Raw genomic sequence first — 22,600 nt, forward strand, 5'->3', positions numbered from 1 at the left:
TGCATATACGCCGCATGAGTGGACGAGGCAGAACCGAGCGCGTACCTCGATGAGCGCCTTCAGCGAGTCCCCTTTGACGTCGTTGAGCTTGGCCGACAGCAGGAGGCAGGCGCCGGCGCACAGCTTGCGGTTCTCCTTGTTGATGAGGTTGCGCAGGATCAGCTTCTCGAAGTACACGTACGCCTGGGCCACCGTCAGAAGGTCCAGCCCGCTCTCCGACCTCGCGATCTTGCGCATCTCGCGCTTCAGGCTGCGCAGCTTGCTCAGCGTCAGCTTCACCTGCGGGAACCGCTCCCGGAACTTGTCGTTCAGCTCCTTCTTCAGGTCCGACGGCCGCACGTAGTCGATGATCGACGTCTGGAACGGGCAACACCTCGGCTCTCAACACCGGACATACCAACAAGTCCGGTAATAATATCTTTCGAATCGATACGAGTATGGACGTAGTTATGCAAAAAGGAACCAACCCACAATTTTGTTATATATTTTATTTGAAAATAAATTAAAATAGTACAAGGTTGATCGTACCGTCGTTGCTATTATTTATATCAGTATTTATACTAGACCATTAAAATTATACCCAATTTATGTTATCAATATGAGAATTACAATTTATAATCAACTTTTAACTTCAAAATATTCAGAATAGGTTTCATGTGGTTTGGTTCCTTTTTGCATAACTACGTCCAGTTAAGCAGAGTAAAGTAATAATATCTTCGAGCCTAGTCGAATTAAGTCGAGTTCAGCAATAAATATCTTTGATTAAAATTGATTCCAAACTTAATTATTTTTCAGTCAAGTCGAAATTCGAGACCAGCTCGAGTAGTTACACACATTTTCCTTAAGTCCTTTCATTCGGTGTTGTTTTCCAGCATTTTAAAATGACAATAGCGTGATGTACATTTTCCGGGTGGTGTAATTATGTAAAATAGTTGCATGTTAAGAAAACTGTGCCGCGGGAAATCGTTAATGGTAAGTTTCAGATTTAAGTGCTTGCAAAATAGTGCATTTTTAATGCTTGTCGCACATGTCAAATATGTATCGAGTTTAAGAAAACTACCGTCGAGACTTTGTCCTGCCAAGTACAAAAAACTTTACTAGAGTCAAAAAATCAAACAGAAGTTCTAGCTTGACCCTGCTCAGTTTTCGAGTCTCGACCCATTTCCACTCAACCAAGAATGGCACACACTGTTTTTTTTAATAATAAAAAAAATAAGAGGTCCACGACAAATTTACACGAAACAGCACAACATGAACCAAAAGTACATAAATATTTTGTACCACAGAGTGGCACTACTCGTGCATGAAACAAATAAACTTTTATTTTGCGAAATAGCTACAGTCAATTTATTTATATTTGGTAGAATATTCAACAACAATACAATAGTCATAATACTATATACCCTCAGTAGGCACAACTTTAAAATGTGTCCATCCAATCACTGCATCATATATTTAGACGCAGATTTCTTGTAAAACACGCCACTAAATTTCAAGCTTGAGACATGTTTCTTATTTGTGCATTGCACAAACCTGTCCAGATGTAACATGGGTTATTAACAAGCCAATGATATCACAAAGACAGTCTTTCACACTGTTAAGATAATGGGGTATGTTCAGTATCACAGTAACCTCAATGCAAGATGTTACTGCAACAGGTCACAGTACAGTTGAAAAAATCACTTTAGACAAAGCCTACAGGTATAAATAAATTTCGAAGTACCTATATCTTCTGGAACATTCTGGAAATTTCAAGAATCTTCTCAAACTATTGTTCTCCAAATTAATCATGATTTACTAAACTTATCCCAAGCAGCAAAATGTTACTAATGTTTTCGATCCAATGAATTATCATTGAACAACTTCGAATGAATTTCACACTACGTATATCTACTAAGGTAGTTATGAATTTTTTTTTGATCTTCAAACACTATATTTGATCCCTTGCACTACTAATACATGGTCATATAAAAAGTTGTTTATGATCAATGTTCAAGATGATATTTAGAAGGTGCAAAATAAGTTTGAAAGAATTGATAATGTATGTATTAAGAGAGTTTTTATTTATTTTTTCTATTTAAAACCAATGTTAATTCAACCCCTTACAGTAATAGTTCATCTAATCAAAAATCCCTGTTAATTCAACCCCTTACAGTAATAGTTCATCTCATCAAAAATTGTATCATCCAAAAGTTTTAGATAATGTTTAGAATTTTACAATATGTAAATGATTTTGGATTTGATAGTATACCTACTAAAGAACATGATTTTATTTTGTCCTTCAACTCTTGTTATTTTGACCTTTTGCAGTAATGGTTGGTTATAAAAAATTTATTTTAGATAATATTTTGAAGGTTTGAAATAAATAAGAACGGATTTGATAGTGTACATAGTACAGAAGTCAGGAATTTGTACTTTATTTAAACTTCTGTTTTTTCAACCCCTTGCACTAAGGTTTGTTTCATCAGAAATTGTTTCAGGCAAAAGTTTTAGAAAATATCTAGAAGAATTACAATAAATTTTAACAGTGTATATAGTGTATATAATAAGGGAGTTATACTTTTTTTTTCTTCATTTAAACCATTTTTTTTACACCATTTGCTGAAATGGTTAGTTGTATCAAAATAAGTTTCACACAAAAATATTGAATATTATTTATAAGGTGACAAACAATTTAGACCGATTTGATAGTGATCCTACTAACGAAGTAATGAATTTTTTTCATCCTCCAACCCTTAATTTTTGAACCCCTTGTAGTTTTTAAAAAAAAATCTTTCCTATTTCTAACTATTTGATTGGATTTTGCCCATTAACGAACTCTACCGAGATTTTCAACTGAATTATCTTATGTACAGTTTGGAAGTGACTTTCGTTTAATTACGACAGTTATAGTGTCCATAGAAATGTGATGTACATAAACATTTGAGTTGACAATGACATGAAAAAAAAAACCATGTATACATTTTCTGGAAGTCACACCATGATAATAGTTAGAATACGAAGACTTTCTTCAAAATCTATTTAAAACCTAAGATCACTTTCCTTAAAGTGATAAAGCCAACATATTCTCATAAATTACATAGTATATTTATATTTGCAATTAAAACCTTTTACCTAGTTTTCATTGGTTAATAAGTTTAAAATTTTTAAGTCCCTTAAAATTCCTAAAAGAGTTTTAATAATAATAGAAAGTCATTTTTATTCATATTTCCGAACACATTAATAAAATTTACCTTTGTGTGTATGGACAGTTGGGTTTCAGAATAAGCAATTTCAGGTAATATGTGGGTTTTTTTTAGAAATGAATTTGTCATGCTAGTTTTAGGTTTAGGATAATGCTTAGCACAGCAGTACAGACATAAATAAAAGTAAAACTGTAGATATTTTTTTTAAGCATGTTAATCGCACGTCCAAGCAATGATGTACGTGTACACATGAGTAGTTGAAAACTTAAAAAAAAACTGTGCAAGAACAGAAACAACGTTTCATCTCCCTGTGGTACCTTTCGCAAAGCGCGTACCATGTAAGAAGTGAAGGTGAGGAGTGTCCGATGCTTCCCGGCTATCAGCTCCGGATCGTCCAGCAAGTTGGGGGAGTAGGGCAGCGTGTGGTAGCTCCCAGAGCCCAAATCATCCCAATCGTGCACTTTCGCCTCGGCCAAGATGGGAGGGGGCGAGCCAGGCACTCCGTGAGTGGCTGAGCGGTGTCCTGCGGCGTCGTACGAGAAACACCTGAGGCAAATACGACACACGAGGGTGCAGTGTGACGTACATACATCGTAAATAACACGCCATATTTTTAAACAACTCGGATAAAAAAAAAAATTATTTAATTTTTTTTGCATAACACATTAATAAATCAATCCATAAATAATAAAATATCAACCCAATAACAAAAAATTTCATGATTAAGATCATAGAATGAGATTTTAGTTTCAGGTACTAAAACCAGTTATGGATTTTTAAAGCTGGTTTCACAAACAGGTTAATAATTTAGCTGGTTAAATAAGTTATAAGTGTGAAATAAACTCGTAATACCTACTCACGCAGTAGAATTTTAACAAAAAAAAAAAATGCCATAGAATAAGTGAATGAATGCTTAATGTCTCGTTGACATCAGACAAATTATAGATGATGAGAGGTGATTAGCTGAAAATATGGAAATGCTTGGGTGGGAAAATAATAAACCTTCCGGAATCCAACCTGCTCACGGTACCATCAGACATGTTTCCCACCTACAAAGAAACCCGGGTCACCTTTAGAAAGATGAGTGCTCTGATCACTCAACCACTCAACTACACAAGTCCCAAGGACATTGCAAGCAAGCAATGAATTCAATAGAAGCAACAAAAGAGCTTCATATTCCTTGCCAGCACACACAAAATGAAACAACATAACCGTAATAAAAAAAAGCAAAATGTTGATATAATTAAAGTAATTTTTTCCTTAAAATATTAAAACTCTTTAACAGAGAATAAAATAAAACAAATCAATCTTTTTCCCCCCAAATAAATACAGTTGGAGCATCTTAACTCCGGCATTATTCGGTTCTACACACACTAATTCTATCAATGGGCCAAGTCTGTTTTATTTTTAAGGCAATTTCATTTTTAAAACATAAGATTTCGGTGCTATTGTTTCTATGTTTATAAATTCATTTCATTAATAAATATATTGTTTTTTCCAAAAAGTAATATAATATTATTTCTTTATATTAAATTCATCAAAAAAGTGCCATTCTGACTAAAGAAATGGTGGTGCCCTTTTACAATAAAATAATTTGTAATATCTATGTCTTGAGCAGAGAAATTTGAATCAAAAATAAAAATAAATAAAATTGTGATTGTGTGTATGAAAATATTTAGAGCAGACGTCAGAAATGTAAAAATGAGTTACTGATAAGAGATGCAAGATCAAACAAAGTACCTAATATATATTTTTTCAACCTATTTAGATACTTTTGGCTACAAACTTTATATTGAAAAAATTAAGTTCGTTGAATTCAATGTATTGAAATTTAAATTTTTGTGATTTGAGTTACGTTTTGCTAAAATGCAGATTAATTTCATAATTTTAGTTGAATTTCATTGCATTATGGTGTATTAACTTGCATTTCGGTGATTAATGGTGCCTTTACATGACTTTTAGTGTTATTTTGGTTTTATCGTAACTTATCATATAATCTTGTCTCTAATAGCATCTAGTAACAGGACTTTTCCGGTGGATTTCTACTTTCTAGCGGGTTACACATCACGTTTGCATAATATTACAATGGTGTGCCTGTAATGGACAGCCAAAAGCCAGCCCCAGGGTTCCCACGCTCTTACTCCAGCACATTTCCCTGACTTTAACCTGTTTTCCCTGTCCCTATCCAACATTTTTATTCAATATGTTATTTTGGACATACGCCATTGCTGGTTACACAGTATGTTATAGGGCACCTCAAAAACAGACAAAAAAGAAAGATGAAAATTACAAAAAAAGATGAACATATGCCTGAGGACGGAAACAATTCTCAGTTAAACCAAAAAAACGTCGCAACTGTTGTCTCAGGAAGCACACACTGTGTTTGTCTGTGCTGTCATTGTCATGGTGTCCAGAATATCTGTTTCGTCACATTTCTGGGTTCGCATGCATGTCTCTGTGTTGTTATTTATGTTATTAACTGTTTAGTATCGTTCTTGGGATATTCAGTTTGTCGCTGTGTTCACCAAGGTCGTTTTTTTGTTTTTATTTACTGCCACTGTTGCTACTGTCTCCTCGTTGTTAGCCCACGGTGCCAGTGTGTACTGTAATAATTTTTTGATTTTCTCCTTTCACAAAATTTTCTCTGCTGCTTATGTCTTTTTTTTTTAAATCGGCTGATTTTAGCTGTTTTACGTGGGTGTATGTTCTTTTTATTGTAATTATCATCTTTCTTTTTTATCCATTATTGAGGTTTCTTATGACATGCAGTATAACCAGAAATGGCATATATCCAAAATAACATCTTGAATCAATCTTCCGTACTGTAAAGAACCATTCATTCAAAGAATATAAAATTTTTATGCTACAATACATATTCCTATCAAAACACATTTATTAAACATACATACCATGCAAAATTGACAATAAAATGTTTTCTTGCACAATATACAGTTTGCACTGTTATCATTTCCTTTAACACTGCGTAATTAACACTGCCAGTCTGAAAAATACAATAAATAAATAAATTTGTTTTATCAAACTTTCAAATTATACCTTTATCAATTGTAAATTGTGATCAAGCTAGAGGTTATACTGATACTTGATTCTGCTTCAAATTAATACACGGTTGCTTGAGTCACTGTATCTGTTACGTTCAGTTCACGTAATTGAAAATCTGATACAAATTTACAGTTTAAAAACAAACTGATTTAAGAAATTAAGATACATACTGTATAGTACGAAAAATTACTGATTGTTTTATTCCAAGAAATTAAAATTTTCCATGTGTTTTCCAGATTTTGAAGACACCTCTACAATTCCATGAATTTTCACCGATTTCCAGATATTCCCTGTCTAGAAAAGGAGGGGGGGGGGGGGGGGGAACTGAGCTATTACAACTTGTTTTAAATATCATTGTACATATTATTTTTCTTTGGTATTCACGTTATAAATTATATTAAAGTTTGATAATCTGGCAAAATTGCTAATCCGGCACGGCTGTGTTCTTGAAAATGCCCAGTTAAGAGCTTTTACTGTACTTAACATTGATTTGTGCAAAATTTCAGACACACATTTTAATGAACCTAGTTAATGACAGTCTCTTGGCTAGCTATAATAGGCTCAAGACACTAATGTGTCCCACACGCATTGCTGTAGGAGCTGTAATAAAAAGCAGTTACAAGATTCATTCAACAGGAAACAATTATAATCTCGGTGACACACATGCCTCGGAAACATGACAAAATACGAAGCACCACCACCTTAAAAACCAACACCACAAAAATTACTGAACACGAGATGACAGAACATAGAAGATGTGAGGTGCCCGCCTACTTGGGGGTTGTTTTGGATGATACGAGAGAACTTACCAAAATTGCAGTACGACAAAAAACAAAATTGTGTTTCTGCAAGGTTTGAGTCCATGGCACCTTCTTTCATTCATGCAGACTGAAAATGTGACTCCATGCGGACATCAAATGCCATCATATTACAAGCGGGTAACGTGGTGTTCTTGTAGTACATCGAACAGGGTTTCATGAAATAAAAGTAATCGGGAAATGATATACGTAGCAGGAACTACCAATTAAAAAAAAAATATGCTTAAAATCTGCAGCAGCGTTTACGAGCCAAGTAGGCGGGGTTCTTCCAAAGATAAACATGCCCAATGTACCTGGATGGAACTCTGACAGCACCAGCTACAAAGCAGAAATACACGCTCACCTCAAAGTGCATCAAAAAAAATAGTGATCAAAGCCGAAAAGAGGCTACAGAACTACAAAGAGAGGAAACACGACTAGCTAATATCTGCGAATACTCCAAACAGTAAGCACTCGTTACTGTTCATCCCAAAATAACATCATTACTTCTACAAGGATGCAAGAAAATGCTGAGCAAATTTACCATTTCATGTCCATATGCCTCGTTAAGAATTTTGTCCTGTAATAGAATTACAAAAAAAAACATTTAAATATCAAATTATCAAACAAACAATTTGTACAACTGAAACATTTATATCCAAAAAATACACATAATTCAAAAACTCTTAATAAGCAAAAACAAATATTTTTAAGAAAAAGAATAATGCACAAGTAAATTTCAATTTTTTACCACAAAACAATTAGATCCTTCCATCCTATTTTTGAAAGGAAAAACAAATTGCTTTGGACTGCCACACTTTTCATACACAAGTTTTGCCATATTCATTTCAAAAAATTTCAAAAGCGCTATTTTTAATTCCATTATCTGTGTATGTGTAACATATCACTTAGCCTAAAACTAAACATAATTTTTTAATTACCATCATTCTATTAGCAAACCTACACAGCCTGTTTGAAAAATTTACCCCAATTACAAAAGAACAACATTGTGGGATGATTTGATTAACAGTGTACTTTAAACACTAGAAATCATATACACAGTTCTTATTAGGCCAGATAAAATATTTTTAATATTAAGACTATACGCGCAACATACTATGTACATATCAGCTAATGATAAATGTTAAAGGTCACTGATTATTATATTTTAGTTACACCTACCAGAAGAACAACTTAGTTGTATTCCCCCGAGTTTTAAAACATTTTTTGCCTACTTATCCAGTAACTTAACATCACAATAGTCAGCAGTGTGGTAAGAAATAGACACAACATACTATAAAGCCATTACAGAAACAAAGGCGGGTACTAACTATAGAATGCTGTGTTTCTGACCGAAGAGGAAAATAAGATCTTCTGTAATAAGAGCAGATGCTTCAACATTTACCTAATATTTATTTTTGTTATTGATGCAAGCAAAATCAGTTCTACGTAGGTGTTCATGAAACATCCACCAATCTCCATTCTGTTTTTTTTATAAAATTAACCATGTTTGTTCTTCAAGTGCAAAGTAAAGTAATTAGGTTGACTTGTTTTATTATTTCCTAGCTAACACCCTGCATGCGTTGCTATGCCTCCTTTTTTTATTTTTCTATAATTTTAAGTAGGTACAGTACACACATACAAAGCATCTCTATCTATCTCTCAATAAATGTTCCTCTATAAATCTCATTATATCTTCTTATGTATAAAAATGAATTTTATGTGTTTGTCTTCTATGCGCTCGCGTATCATTCATCCGATTGAGTTTAAACTTTGCAAACTTGACCTTCGAAACAAGGGGAAGGTCACTTTCTAGGTAAGATTTCGATAAAACCAAATCTAAAGCATAATTGAATTACTCTTGGTGAAATTTCGCCATTACATCATCGTAGTACAGACTAACCACGAAAGAATGCGAGCTATTAAAAGTAGTTCACTTGACATGAGACAGAGTGTGAGCGTTGCATGCAATCGGCGAGCTATCAATATCAATATTGGACTATGCAACCGCACTCTATACAGTAATCAACTTAACCACATATGAACGCACTGCAGATAAAGACTATAAGATGGAAAACATCTTTGAAAGAAACTATACACATCAACAACTTTGTATTTCTGTTAATTAAATAAGTAACCGGTAATAGCCTAACAAATAATGGTTTTCAACTTTAATAAACATTGTTATATATGGGAAAAGAAGTTTATGGGCCACATATTACAATGGAAAAAAAATAAAAATAACACATATCTTATTACTGGCAGGAACGAAACATTTGACCATATTGGATGGTAAATCGTTGTAATGGTAATTACCGTACTGTCTAGGTGAGATTCTGATAAAACCAATCCTTGAAACAGAATTTAATTATTCTTTATAAAATTTTCTCATTGCATTGGTAACTCATCGTTCATCCAATCTCTATGAAATTTTGCACACTTGACCTTTGAAACCATGAAGGTATTAATTAGTCTATGGAGTGGTCGTCTGTTCTGAAGTTGAAGTCAACTGGTTAGCAATTGGGTAGCAAAACAAATCGTAACTGTATAAAGGCTAATATCCTATAAATACATATGTTTAATAGCTTGAGAAGCACTCACTACGAAGAATTGTAAATATGCCATCATGTAGTGAATATTGCTAAAGAAACATAATTTCAACACATTTGCATGAAATTACGGTGAAACTTCTTTATAACCAAACATTGTTTTGCTATGCAGAAGGAAAAAAGGGGTTAAAGGCCGTTCTCATTTTGACGTCAAGTATTAAAATGGCAAAGATTGTATACACCAACTCCCTTACTTACCTCCATGTTTAAAACACGAAGATAACAGTTGAAATGAGATTTCGATAATACCAAGCCTTAAAGCAATAATTAAGGTGGCGTGTGAGTAGTATTGGATAATTACCAGTAAGTACTTTATGTCAGTTCCTCTTTTCTATGGTACAAATAATAATGGTGCTGTGCGAGTCGAGAGATAGAGATAGAGGAGAGAGAGAGACAGATAGATGTAGAGAAAGTGAAAGAAAGAGAATCAGAGAGTGACAGATTAAGATAGAGAGAGTGATAGAGAAAAAGCAGAGTGATGGAGAAAGATATAGATATATAAAGAGAGGTATAGGGCTAGATGTGTGTGTGTGTATGTATGTGTGTATATAGATATGTATATATGTATACATATGTATATGTATATATATATATAGAGAGAGATAAAAATCAAGGGTTAGAGATATAGAGAATTATACAGCTATACGTATTTATCGGGACAGACAGATGTATAGATACAAAGAGATGTAAACATACATAGAGATAGACAGATATAGATATATTGTGAGATACAGAGATACATAGAAATAAGAAGATTGAGAGATATGGTGAGTTTAATATAAAGAGATATATACCTAGAGTGTGTGTACAAACTTAAAAAAAATACAAAAAATATTTACAAAAGGCATTGCAATGCATACCGGGCATTAGATAGTTTCTATTTACGCGTATATATAAATCTCACTATATCTCTCTATCTCTTTATGTTTCTATCCATATCTCAATCTACCTCCCTATCTATCTCTCTCTACATCTCTCAATGTATTGATGTCGTCCAGGGCTATGCCCTCCCTAACACCTCTCCACCCACCAGCACTCACCACTTCAAACCTCCTGCCACCCGGAATCAGTTTATTTGTGCGTGTGGTTGGACGTCTCGCAAGAGATGCGCCTAGAGCCCGTGCTGCTTACCTCTATTTTTACATGATGCAACAAAGTGCTCATTTCTTGTACAATTGTCCAGTTCCGCAAGTGCAATCATGTTTCCGAGTAGCCTGCAAGGGCAGAACAGCACCATGCGCCACCTACGGAAAGCAACGCCGCGGGCTGTCTGTGTTCTTTTACGACAAGTAACCGCCATCTTAACGGTGATGCTGCGGCTCATGGTCACCACGACACCCTGACCACTGGCAGTCGTTTCCGTTCGCCGCTGGGAGTAGGATGTGCCGCCGCAACTCGAGGACTTGCTACTGATTCGTTAACATCCGTCATCGTAATTCACTTTCTAAACCTTTTTCGTACATCCTCAACACCTGCTCCGGGCGGTCGACTGATTTAATTACGTAATAACTTAAGTCCGTAGCCGGACATTGAAAATCTACCGACGAGAGTGACTCCTAGGCCAGGTCACAGGGGTGCCCTGGTCGGTCGTAAACCAACTTCATTGCTGTTGGCACTTTCAGTGATTTGTTTTAGTTTGTTGAGAGGTCTACTTGAGTTCCACGTGCAGCAAGCTGTGTGAATAAAAACCATCCTCACTGCAATTGTGAGTGATCTATAGAGTGACCACAAGTCTCAAGACGTGCGGGACGCCTAGAGAGCCCACCGACGACCATCTAGCGGTAAGGTGGAAACGCACTTGCTACTGAGAGCAAACTAGCAAGATAGATTGCAAAAAATATGTAGGGGAATTGGGCCTAGCACCCACACGGGCCATGTCATGAACCAGGGTGGGGAGTCGTTAGCCAGGTCCGCGTGCCCCAAACACATGGTGGCGCCCATTATTTAAGAATAATTTATTATCTGCAACAAATACATACTATATTCCCAGCAACGACAATATCTGTACATATCCCTCCTCAATCTCTCCATATATCTGTACGTCTACCTCTATCTATATCTCTAGCTTCCTATCTATCTTTATCTTTACAAAACAGAAGACAAACACACAAACATTCATTTATACATATTTTTTTTTTTACGGATATTTATTTTTATCTACCTTTTTACCTGTCACAGGTGTGAGATAGGTATATAAAAAGATGTGTATATTTGTGTCAAAATTTCAAAGCAATCTGTGAAGAACTTTCGGAGATTTAAGATTTTTAAACAACTAACATTTTCATTTTTATTTATATAGATTTGGCATTTACGTTTCACTGGCAGAGAAGCCATTAGACACACAACAAACACAATGCAGGAAAATTAAGAAAAGTAAAGTTGCAAGGCTTATAATAAGAAACCATCTATGGGTCTGGGAGTATACAAAAATTTTTGATATTCATGAATAATATGATATTTAATTCTAGCTAATATTTTGATATTCAATTAGACATTTTATCAATTTTTTTTTCCAATTATTTATTACACATAGTTACACCAAGTTAGACTCACTCACAAAAAAATTTAAGTGAATTATAAATGTAACATAATGAAGCCAAGATGATTTATTGAGTAATTTAGATTTGTTTTCTCCAACATTATGCAGTGTTTTTTATATGTCACAAATAATATGTAATTAAGTTTTAAAATGTATAATAATATACTTTATTTTTATGTACGTATATAATAATCAATTGGATCAACATAACAATTTTCATTCTTAACATTTTGTTGGTTTAAGAAAATGCATTTTTATCTCTCTACTACAGTTCAATATACTCTTTGCAGCAAAAAAAGACACTTGAAATTTCTGATTTTAAAGGCTGATTATGAGTAATGTGTGTATTTTGTGGGTAATTGGGTTAATACAGAGTAGGTATGCCCATTGAAATAATCCCTTCAGGCAAAATATAAGGATTAGGGTATCGCTCATTTGTCTTGAGGCTCCTTCACCGGACCAACTCTTCTCAACTGCAAGTAGGTTTTTGTAGCTTTTAAGATCATTAATTTGCTAACCAAGTGTTTTGCGTCATTGATAAACTTTTTTTCCTATTCTGGTCAAGGGTAATGATGGTTCTTTCGAATGAAGACGTAGCGCGAGTTGATGCCTTGGCAAGATCAGGCTGGAGCAATGCTTGAAGTAGCAATTCGTAACGCACACCAACGTTTCCACGATACAGGCAGCTGCCAGCGGAAAGCCGTCAGTGGCTGACCGAGGGTCAAAAATCACTCCGACGATCGATTTATCATGCTATCAGTGTTGAGAGATCAGAGATCGCCATTTAACTGCTCCTGAGGTTCGGGACAGGCGTGGGATACCCACATCAGTTCAGACACCGTACGGTGGAGACTGAGGGAGCATGGATTTGGAGCGAGGTGCCCTGTGGTGGGGCTACAACTCCTGGAGGGGCATGCATTGTAAAGAAAAAGAAAACAGATTATTCAGAAAAACTGACAAAAATGAAAAATATTCATTTTAAAAAAGTGTTATTGTCTTATTTTTATCCACAACAATTTGTTTGTACAGTATATTTAATAAAAAATTATTTGTTTATGGTAGATTTTGTTTAAATGATGAATAAAGTAACAAATTATCTTCCCCAAATTTAAAAAAAAAATACGTAAATTGTATTTACTAGAATTATTGGGGAAAATCAGTGTCTTTGATTTATTTTTTTGCTGCTGAGTGTATATTTCGTTTTCCTTTTTTCTTGGACTCCAGTGAAGATTGGGAAATAATAAATTCACTGTATGTTCAGATTTGATTACAATAATATTCAATATTCTTAATAATTTTATAGGAAATTCAATATTCAATTTGATTTTTTTAAAAAAAAGTATTTTCTGAAGCCTAGAACTATACCATAATTTTCTATGGGTAAATTTACGGGAGGCCATGGAAAACCGACATCGCATCAGCTCGACCGGGATTGGAAAACAGGTCCCGCAAGGTGACAGTCCGACGCCCTGCCGCTGGGTCTCGCTTCGCTCATGGTCGGAGAGAAGCGCGATTGTACCTGGCCACCACGTGGTGTTTCAACGAGCTGTGGCTGGTGTCCAAAGACTCGTTGTCGGCTGCGTAGTACTTCCGTTCCCTGAAGAAATGTCGGGAGGGGACCAGCAACTTCCCGTACGATATCTCCTGCAACGCAGACACACGCTCATTTAAGCAATGCTTCTTCAGGTGCGATGAGGGTGAAGTTTTAGTATGCAACAAAATGCACGTGTAGATTCAGCAGGTTGAAATGATAAAAGGATTCATAACTTGTTTGGAATCTCAGATAAAGAAAAAACAAAAAAAAATTTTTTTTGCAGGTTTATCAAATGGAGAAAATCCTTTCCTTTCACTCAAGTCATGATTATGTGAGATGGCCTTGAAAGTAGGCAACCCATATATGAATGAGGATAAGTCTCAAAAAAATAATTTTAAAATAAGACTACAGAAATGATATCTTCAATCCAAAACTATTTTTATCCCACTACATTTAACATTTATCAGAACCCCAATAACAGCTGCACAAAAATCTCTGGGTTTCTTTCTCAGTCACGTTAGCACACACCGCTATTCTATCGAGCAACCGTTTCCATTATGAAATTGAATGACACATGCGTGGGAATGCTACCTAGTTAATATAAAATGGTTATCATGAAGTTGGATTATGATGCCATTTATTAAGATTCTTGGAAAGTACCTGATACTACATTAAAGGCCCCACCCACCTGGGAACACACACTGTGCTCAAAGCTTCAGAAGAAACCACGCGATTTGAAAACTTCTAAAGATATCCATGTAGAGTCTGTTTACGAAGATCATTTAAAAGACCACCGAGGGCAGATGAGTAGTTCTATTTCTGTATTTCATTCAGAAACTTTTTTTTTTAGAAGACCGAAAATGGCTTGAAACTTGTGTTTTCAGAATAACTTTTTATAAGAATATCCGGTAAAGACTCTTAAAAGCACTCGAGGGACTTGCATTACACCGAATGATTGTTTCGGTTACTGCTGAAATCTCATGGTTGTCCTATGCACGACGAGAAGCCCATACATAGCCTTGCGCTTAGAGGAGACACCGCGCTAGAAGCACCAGAGATTGTCGTACCTATCATCTCGCCTCACCAGGGCCGGTGCAAGGTAAATTGGCACCCTAGGCGAAACACCTTAATGTCCCCCCCCCCCCCCCGCACACACCAAAAATATTTTTTCCTTGCCTCAAAATGCATCACGTAAGCCTAAGATTTTGTCAACAATCAAATGTAAGCTGGCTTGTGTTTTTTTTTTTTTTTTACTTTTTTACTTATTACAAATCATAAACAGGTCACCGTGGACTTTAAATAATTACTTATATCGATATAAACATTCCAAACAGTTGCAAAAATCCATTTTCATCTAGTTTCAATACAATAATCGTTAAACATATTGTATCAGCTGTTATGTGTCGTGCTGCGCCAACCCCCAGCTACTTGGCGCCCCAGGCGGTCGCCTAGCTCGCCTGTATGGTCGCGCCGGCCCTGCGCCTCACTAACACAGATACATCCCTGACGAAGCGGGCCCCACTAATGCGCCGGGCAGGCGGCCCCCGTACCTGGCCCTCCTGGCCCCGCTCCAGCCCCAGCAGGTCGAAGGGGTCGACGGCGTCCGTGATGGCCGAGAGGGGGCGGGGGCCCGAGGCGTGCCGCCGCCTCCCCGGGCGCGGCCCGCCCTTGTTGTAGGGCAGCGTGGAGAACACCACCAGGGGCACCCGGCGGGCGGTCGCCACCACCAGCCGCTCGTCGCGGAACCGCTGGCCCCGCGACGGCCGCAGGAAGCGGACCTCCTTGGCCGCGGGGGCCGGCCCCTCGGCGAGCAGGCCCCCCGAGGGCCTGCCCCGGGCGACGGTCGACGCCAGGCTCTCGCTGCTGCTGTGGCCGGTGCGGTCGTCGGCCGGGGGCGGACGTCTTCGCTGGCCGTGCTTCCCCTCGGGACCATAGTCGCTCCCTGTGGTGCTGGTCCTGAAACGGTCCGGCAGACAGAGGCACGCACTCTTCAGCGAGATGCAGGGGCGCAACAACTGAATTTCCAAAGGAGGGGGGGGGGGGGGGGGCAATATACCTTTTTATAAAGAAACATCTATCCCCCCTATTGAAGCCGGGGGGTCCGGGGGTCCTCCCCCCCGGGAAAATTTTGTATTTCAAGGTGGAAAATGGAGCCATTTAAGCAATTTTATTATCTAAAAATTGATTACACAGCACTTTCTTTGCCCCCCATATGCCCCCACTTCAAGGTTTCAGAGGGGGGGGGGGCAAAATACCCTTCCCCCCCCCCCCCCTGTTGTTGCGCCCCTGGCGAGATGGGTCCCCGCTAGACACATTTTTCCTTCTTCCAACACAAACAAATATTCACATAAATATGCTCATCATTGACTCTGTGTAACACTGTATGAATTCTGTTTTCATGAGCTTAAAGTGAAACTTTTTTCATTGCTCTTTGCCAACCTGTTCCTCCTAGCATTGCTGCAATAGTCTGTGATGCAAAGATACTGAATGTTGTTTTAAATTTTTAAAATTATTTTGAAGAATGCTAGAATTCTGGGAGAGACTTCTTTGGCTTACACGGAGACATAGCAACAACATATTTTGGCAAGCCCGTTAAGTTTCTACATTTCGCAGCTATAAAGTAGCAAGCAGTGGCTTAGTTTTCAACGTTTTGGCCGATGACGAGTCTCAGTGTTAAATGTAGCATATTTTTTGCATCAAAAGACGTATAATTAAGCCAACAGAGTCAATTTAACTTCAATGCCTACATATTGGTGTTTGGTAAGCACGTAGGTATACAAATGTTAAGTGTGCCTGTATGTAGAGTACATTTCATTGTTCTTCCCCACCTTGTATTTGGTAACTTATTTTTGTTGCTTGGTTGTTTGTATAAAATGGTTGATCAAATTTATTTGTGTTTTTCTGTGAAAGTATAATGCTTTGAATAATTTTCTGAAATAATCAGTAAATCACTGGAAAATTTTGTCTGGAAAACTGTTACTTATAGTCCCCGCCATATCTAATTTTTAAAATTTTTCCTGTAATTTCAACGGTAAATATGTACAGTCGCGGTAGATGCCAAAAAAAATGCTAAAAATCCGAAAACACTTTTATTCTGTGCTCTTTCACTTCCTCTTTTCAAATCAACCGGCGGAGATAAGAAATTCCAAATACTTTCGGAGATATCGAATTTTTTAATTTTCATCACAATACCTGCGTATTCATGCGGAAAAAAATGCTAACAATCCGAAAATACTTTTATTCTATGCTATTTCACTTCCTCTTTTCAAATCAACCGGCGGAGATAAGAAATTCCAAATACTTTATGAGATATCGAATTTTTTAATTTAGCAATACAACGCCCGTTTAACCCTTCGAAAGTCGCCATTTTTTATTTTGACGTGTGTTAGTGAATGCGTAATAAATAAAATGGTCGATTAGGTCAGGTCAGTTACATTATAAATACTTTCAAACTAAGCGGACATTAAAAATAATGTGAATTTAATTTAATGGTTCTTTAGTTTTAAATTATTTATAATGTAACTGACCTGACCTAACAAAACCCGGACAAATGATGAACATTAACAACTAACGTAATTTTTTTTTACTTATTACTTGCGCAACAATATCCAAATAAAAAAATAATACTTTAAAATTAGAAACGTTAAAAACACACCTAAGTTGGAGGCGGGTACATTTCCTTTGCCACTATAAGGAAATGATGTAGTCGTTCACGGCAGAAGTTGACCGATTAATTAAACATCGTATTGAACAATAAATGAATAAATAATCAAGTATTGGTTCATTTGAATACTGACCAATCACGGAATAAATAATCACCTATTGGTTCATTTGAATACTGGCCAATCACGGAACAGTCACGTGACAAAATTGTCCAATAAGAAAAATGATACTCGTAAACAAGAAACCTTATTATCTATGACAAGAAACAATGGTCATCGCCGCATACTACGCAGGTATTGTGATGAAAAATTAAAAAATTCGATATCTCCTAAAGTATTTGGAATTTCTTACCTCCGCTAGTTGATTTGAAAAGAGGAAGTGAAAGAGCACAGAATAAAAGTATTTTCAGATTTTTAGCATTTTTTTTGGCATCTACCGCGACTCTACATATGATGAAATTTAAAAATTCGATATCTCCTAAAGTATTTGGAATTTCTTACCTCCGCCGGTTGATTTGAAAAGAGGAAGTGAAAGGGCACAGAATAAAAGTATTTTCAGATTTTTAGCATCTACCGCGACTGTACATATTTACCATTTCAACTTTTAGTCATTTGGCTAAAATTGGACAGAGAGAGCATTAAATTAGGTTTTAATGTTTCGTTAACATTGAGTTCGTTAGAGGTAATGAGAGGTGATGAGATGAAAATGGAGCACTGACTGGATGAATGAATGAATGAATGGACAGAGAAAAAAACTAAACTTGCGAAATGCAACGGCTAGCTGTTTTAGCTTGATAGAAATCAGGGCTCTACCCCACAGGAATTTTAACCTGTATTCCTTTAGGCCCATTCTATATTGACACTGGAATGGGACAGATCACGTAAACAGAGACGGATCTCTCGGATCAGAGTTTTCAAAATAGCATGAAGACGGAGACAGACCTGTACAGATTAGCTCAGCAATGCCAAGCTCTTCCGTGCGACCAATAGAAGCCAAGTACTTGGCTGCAGTGGTAGCCATAATTGTTTATGTTCAAAATTAGGTAAATATTTTTTTCAATTACAAGAATATCTTTTGCTCTGTTCTTTATTTTTTTGTATATTTAAATTCTACCCATGCTATGATCTCAAAGCATCATATATGTACATAAATTTTTAATTAAATTAATATTTCATAACCTTGAATAATGCCATCTCATTGGTTGCCATTTGTCACATTTCACTGTGGAAGGAGCAGACGCGTTAGTAAAATGTTCCGGGAGATCAGTCTCTGTTTATGTGGTCCGTATCATTTTCCGAGCCATCGTAGAACGGGCCTTAGAGAGAGGCACCGCTCATGGTGCTTTGAGTTCTTCTCTGTTGCTTGGGAATGAGCAGTAGATTGATGATGTTTGCGGATAACTGCGTGATGTACAAAACCATTGGGGATCTGGAGAAGTCGGAGGACCGGTCGAGCGCAAATGGGATGGAGATAAATATAAACAAGCCAAAATAGGTTAGGTTTATGAGGAGAAGAAAAGTATTAAAGGAAGTATATGGTTGGAAGGGACATAGATAACCCTACATAGTAACATAGAATGGGATGGGGAAAGAAGCTCAAGTGGATCGTAAGGAAGGGTGAAGAGGGCAGGACCTTAAAGGGAACAGGAAGGAAAGTAAAAGAAAAGGCGTACTCCATGTTGGTGAGGCTGATGATAGAGTATGCAAGCACAATTTGGGACTAGTACATGATGATGGAAACAAGAGTTGGAAAAGGTACAATGCAGGGCAGCAAGATGGGTGATGGGTATGTGGAGGAGAAAGGAAGGGGAAAAGCAGTGTTGATCAAGGAGCGAAGGTGGGACACTGCAGGAGAAGAGGAAGGTAGAAAGACTGGTAATGCTGTTTGAAGTGGTCAAAGGGAAGACGGGTTGGGGGAAGCTTGGAAATAGATAATTTCAGAATGTGGAAGTTCCAAAGGGAGTAGAGACAAACGGAAAGAGGACAGGACTCATTCCTGGTGAGGACAGGTTGGGAGTGGAAAAGGGTTTGAGGGGACATATTGGCTGTCAGGGGTGGGAAGTTATATAAGAAAGAAGCTTCAGGAAACAGGAGAGCAAAGAAGGGAGGAGAACCACTTGCCTGGTGCTAAAGCCCAATTGCAAGCATATAAGTGCCCGAGATACCCCACAAACCATATTCTTTCACCCCTTACCTCCGTCCTCAGCTGTCATACATTTTTCAAGCTGGTTTGTCCCACAGGGAAAGACAGAATACACTACAATGAACCAGTCCCTGCCTCAGATAAAACAATGTCTTTTTTAATGCATTTAAGACATTTAAAAATGGGCAAGTCTAAGATTGATAACAGGTAAACCTTTATTTGAACCATTTTCGCCCTTTTTACTTAATAGCCCAACATTTTGTGAGATAATTATCGGACGAACTTCGCGGCTTTTTAGAATGAAAAGAAAAAATCGGAAAACACTGTATTCACACACTATACGCGTCCCTAAATTTACTCCCTAGGGATGGTTTCATAATTCCTACTAGTTTGTGAAAAAATTAAAATCTTATATTACAAAACCTGTGCTTTTACACTGCCACCATTCATTGTTTACCCACGATAAATGAGAATATATGTTTTCCATATAGTACTACAAATGTTCTTGAATTAACTATGCAAGGAAGGTTTCTTAATTCCTACTGGTTTGTAAAAAAATAATATTTTACAGCTTACAATACCTATGTATTCACGAAATTGCTGATGTTCATTGTTTATGTTTACCAGTGTGGGTTTTTTTTAATATTTTTCTAGAGAATTTTAGTCAATGTAGGTATTGTTGTAATAATTAAATTTGTTTAAATAACGACTGTACTGCAGTTGTAAGAAATTTTTATTGCTTATATTTCATGTTTGTTGTTTTATTAGAATAAGTAGGTAATTGTATTACAAAATGTTTGTTTTGTTACACTGCATTTAAAGTATGTACTATTTGGAGTCACATTGTAACAAATGAGTCTAATGGTAGCCTAAAATTTGAATTGAATTGATAACATCTTTCATTTTCTGTGAGAAATATGTGCTGTGCACTGAAGTAGCTGACAATGAATTTTGCAGTCTTTCCAGAGAATTCTTTGATTAGAGCAATAGTATATTCTGTGTTTGTTATGGCTGGTGGTTCATGTATCCAAGTTTATCCCTGGATCCTGAAGGCTTGATCCTGATGTCATTATCCTGTTGGCTTGATCCTGTGGTACATGATGATTACTGTTTTAATTCAGTACGTCAAAAGATCCTGATGGCATGATCCTGTTGGCTAGATCCTGTGGTAGGTACATGATGCTTGCTGTTTTAAGTTCAGTACCTACATCGGAAGATCCTGCATATAAAATAAATTGTGAAATAAGAAAGAATTATGAATGTAGGTTGAAAAAAGGTTGAAAAAAAAATCCTTTCTATTCGACTTAGGATCATAATTCATTTTTATATGACAATATTTTTTTATATACAGGATCTTCGATGTACTGAATTAAAACAGCAAGCATCATGTACCACAGGATCTAGCCAACAGGATCATGCCAAAAGGTTCTAGCCTTCAGGATTCAGGGATAATTTTCAATATACGATATGGAAGAATTAGCAGATTTTAAATTCTCCATTGTTGGCTATAGTTGTGTTAAACAGAGATACACGATCGCAGGTAAACAATGACTGGCAGCGGCACTGTGAAAACACAGGTATTGTAATGTAAGCTTTAAAATTTTATTTTTCATAAACCAGTAGGAATTAAGAAACCATATTTTCAGGGTAAATTTAGGGATGTCTCTAGTAGGTACTTGAAAAACATATTTTCCGAAGCTGGTATAGTAATGTAAGCTATACGTATTATTTTTCACAAACTAGTAGTAATCAAGAGACCATCCCTTTAGGGTAAATTAAGGGATGGGTAAATTTAGGGATGTGTGAAGTGTATGTTTTCAGATTTTATCTTTTTGTTCTAATGTCTGATAATTACCCATTGTGACTGTACTCCTCTAACATATTAAGTTTGAGTACGAGACCCAAGCAAATATTGGTTTCCAACTGCATGGTCACTCGCAAGAAAGACAAGTGAAAAGCTTTCAATAGTAGGGTCAGAACCAAATCTGCATTTTTTTTTTTTTACTCCTAGCCTGTCTTCATAATCAGTCAGTAAAACATTATTTCTTCATCTGAAAAAAAAATTATTTGCATTAGCATGTTCATGGACCAATATGATTTCCACCATATTGAAAACTTGGAACAAGACATTCACATGATGTTTGAAATGTTTATGTTGTGATTGGCTGTAAGTTGTAACGAAGACGAGTTATTTGATAATACTTTGTTTTTCGTTAGTATTGGTGTTTTATTTCATTAATTTAAGTTTCCGAGAATAGATTTTTGCACGAGTACTTGATTCTTAAAAGAATAATGTTAGGGTTAAGTAAACTAGATTAATAAAATGTATTAAATGCATGATTACATAATATTATCTGACCTAATCCAACCAAACTTTCACGTTTTTACAGTACTTTAAATTTAGCTAACCATTCTTAACCAAAACATTCAAAGAAATTTTTATTTAGCTTAAAATTGAAACTGTAAACTACTGGTAAACTACTGGTCAACTAATTGAATCGACCCCCCCCCCCCCCTTCCCCCCCCCCTTTATTTTTTTCAAAACCAGGCGGGCAAATTGGACACCGAGAGACATCCGTTATTATCGGGCTCGATACAAGATAACGACTTAAAACCGGATCCAAATAAACTTGTAAACTTTCAGAGCAAAGTAAAATATGTAACAGTAGTTACCTTTCGCGAAAAGGAGTTGTGAAGGAGCCAATAGCTTTCAGCAGTGACGACTGTTCATGATCTACGAGCTTCAGTGCAACTGCAGTTTCGCTTGGATTAGAATTTGCGCTGATCAAAACCCGTTCTGGAGAACGGTCACTTGCAGACGACTGACGCAGATGTTTCTTCTGATTCGGTTCGCTGAGCAACACTTCATTTTCTCCGGGGATACATGTACACAAGCGTTCATTTCCTTCTTGATCTAAAATATTATTGAAGATACTCTTGTTTACTGAATTATTTTTACAGAAAAGACCAAGCTTTGTGTCTCTGTGGGTGCCATCAAGAGAGATGTTAGACAAAAACGTCAATGCGGCTATTCTACGTCTAGAATTATTCCTTTTGAGGGACGTTGCCAT

The 22,600-nt window shown here is 36.6% G+C and overlaps 1 protein-coding gene across 5 annotated transcripts in view; it reads right to left on the minus strand.

The window, feature by feature from the left end:
- LOC134538661 (CDK5 and ABL1 enzyme substrate 2) overlaps window positions 1-22,600 on the minus strand; it is a 34,650-nt gene extending 12,050 nt beyond the window's left edge. For 4 of the 5 annotated variants that reach the window (XR_010076188.1, XR_010076190.1, XR_010076189.1 and 1 more), the window contains exons 1-6: window positions 22,203-22,600; window positions 15,275-15,680; window positions 13,710-13,834; window positions 7,587-7,622; window positions 3,521-3,731; window positions 46-357 (exon numbers count right to left, since the gene is read on the minus strand). Coding sequence is in view for 2 of the 5 variants with exons in the window: in XM_063380081.1 (XP_063236151.1) it covers window positions 46-357; window positions 3,521-3,731; window positions 7,587-7,622; window positions 13,710-13,834; window positions 15,275-15,680; window positions 22,203-22,600 (1,488 nt within the window). In the remaining 3 variants the exon portion in view is untranslated. The remainder of the gene's footprint in view (window positions 1-45; window positions 358-3,520; window positions 3,732-7,586; window positions 7,623-13,709; window positions 13,835-15,274; window positions 15,681-22,202) is intronic. The other variant, XM_063380082.1, reaches the window with a different exon arrangement.

Source organism: Bacillus rossius, chromosome 14 (assembly GCF_032445375.1).
Source record: "Bacillus rossius redtenbacheri isolate Brsri chromosome 14, Brsri_v3, whole genome shotgun sequence".
In the NCBI taxonomy this organism is placed as follows: domain Eukaryota; kingdom Metazoa; phylum Arthropoda; class Insecta; order Phasmatodea; family Bacillidae; genus Bacillus; species Bacillus rossius.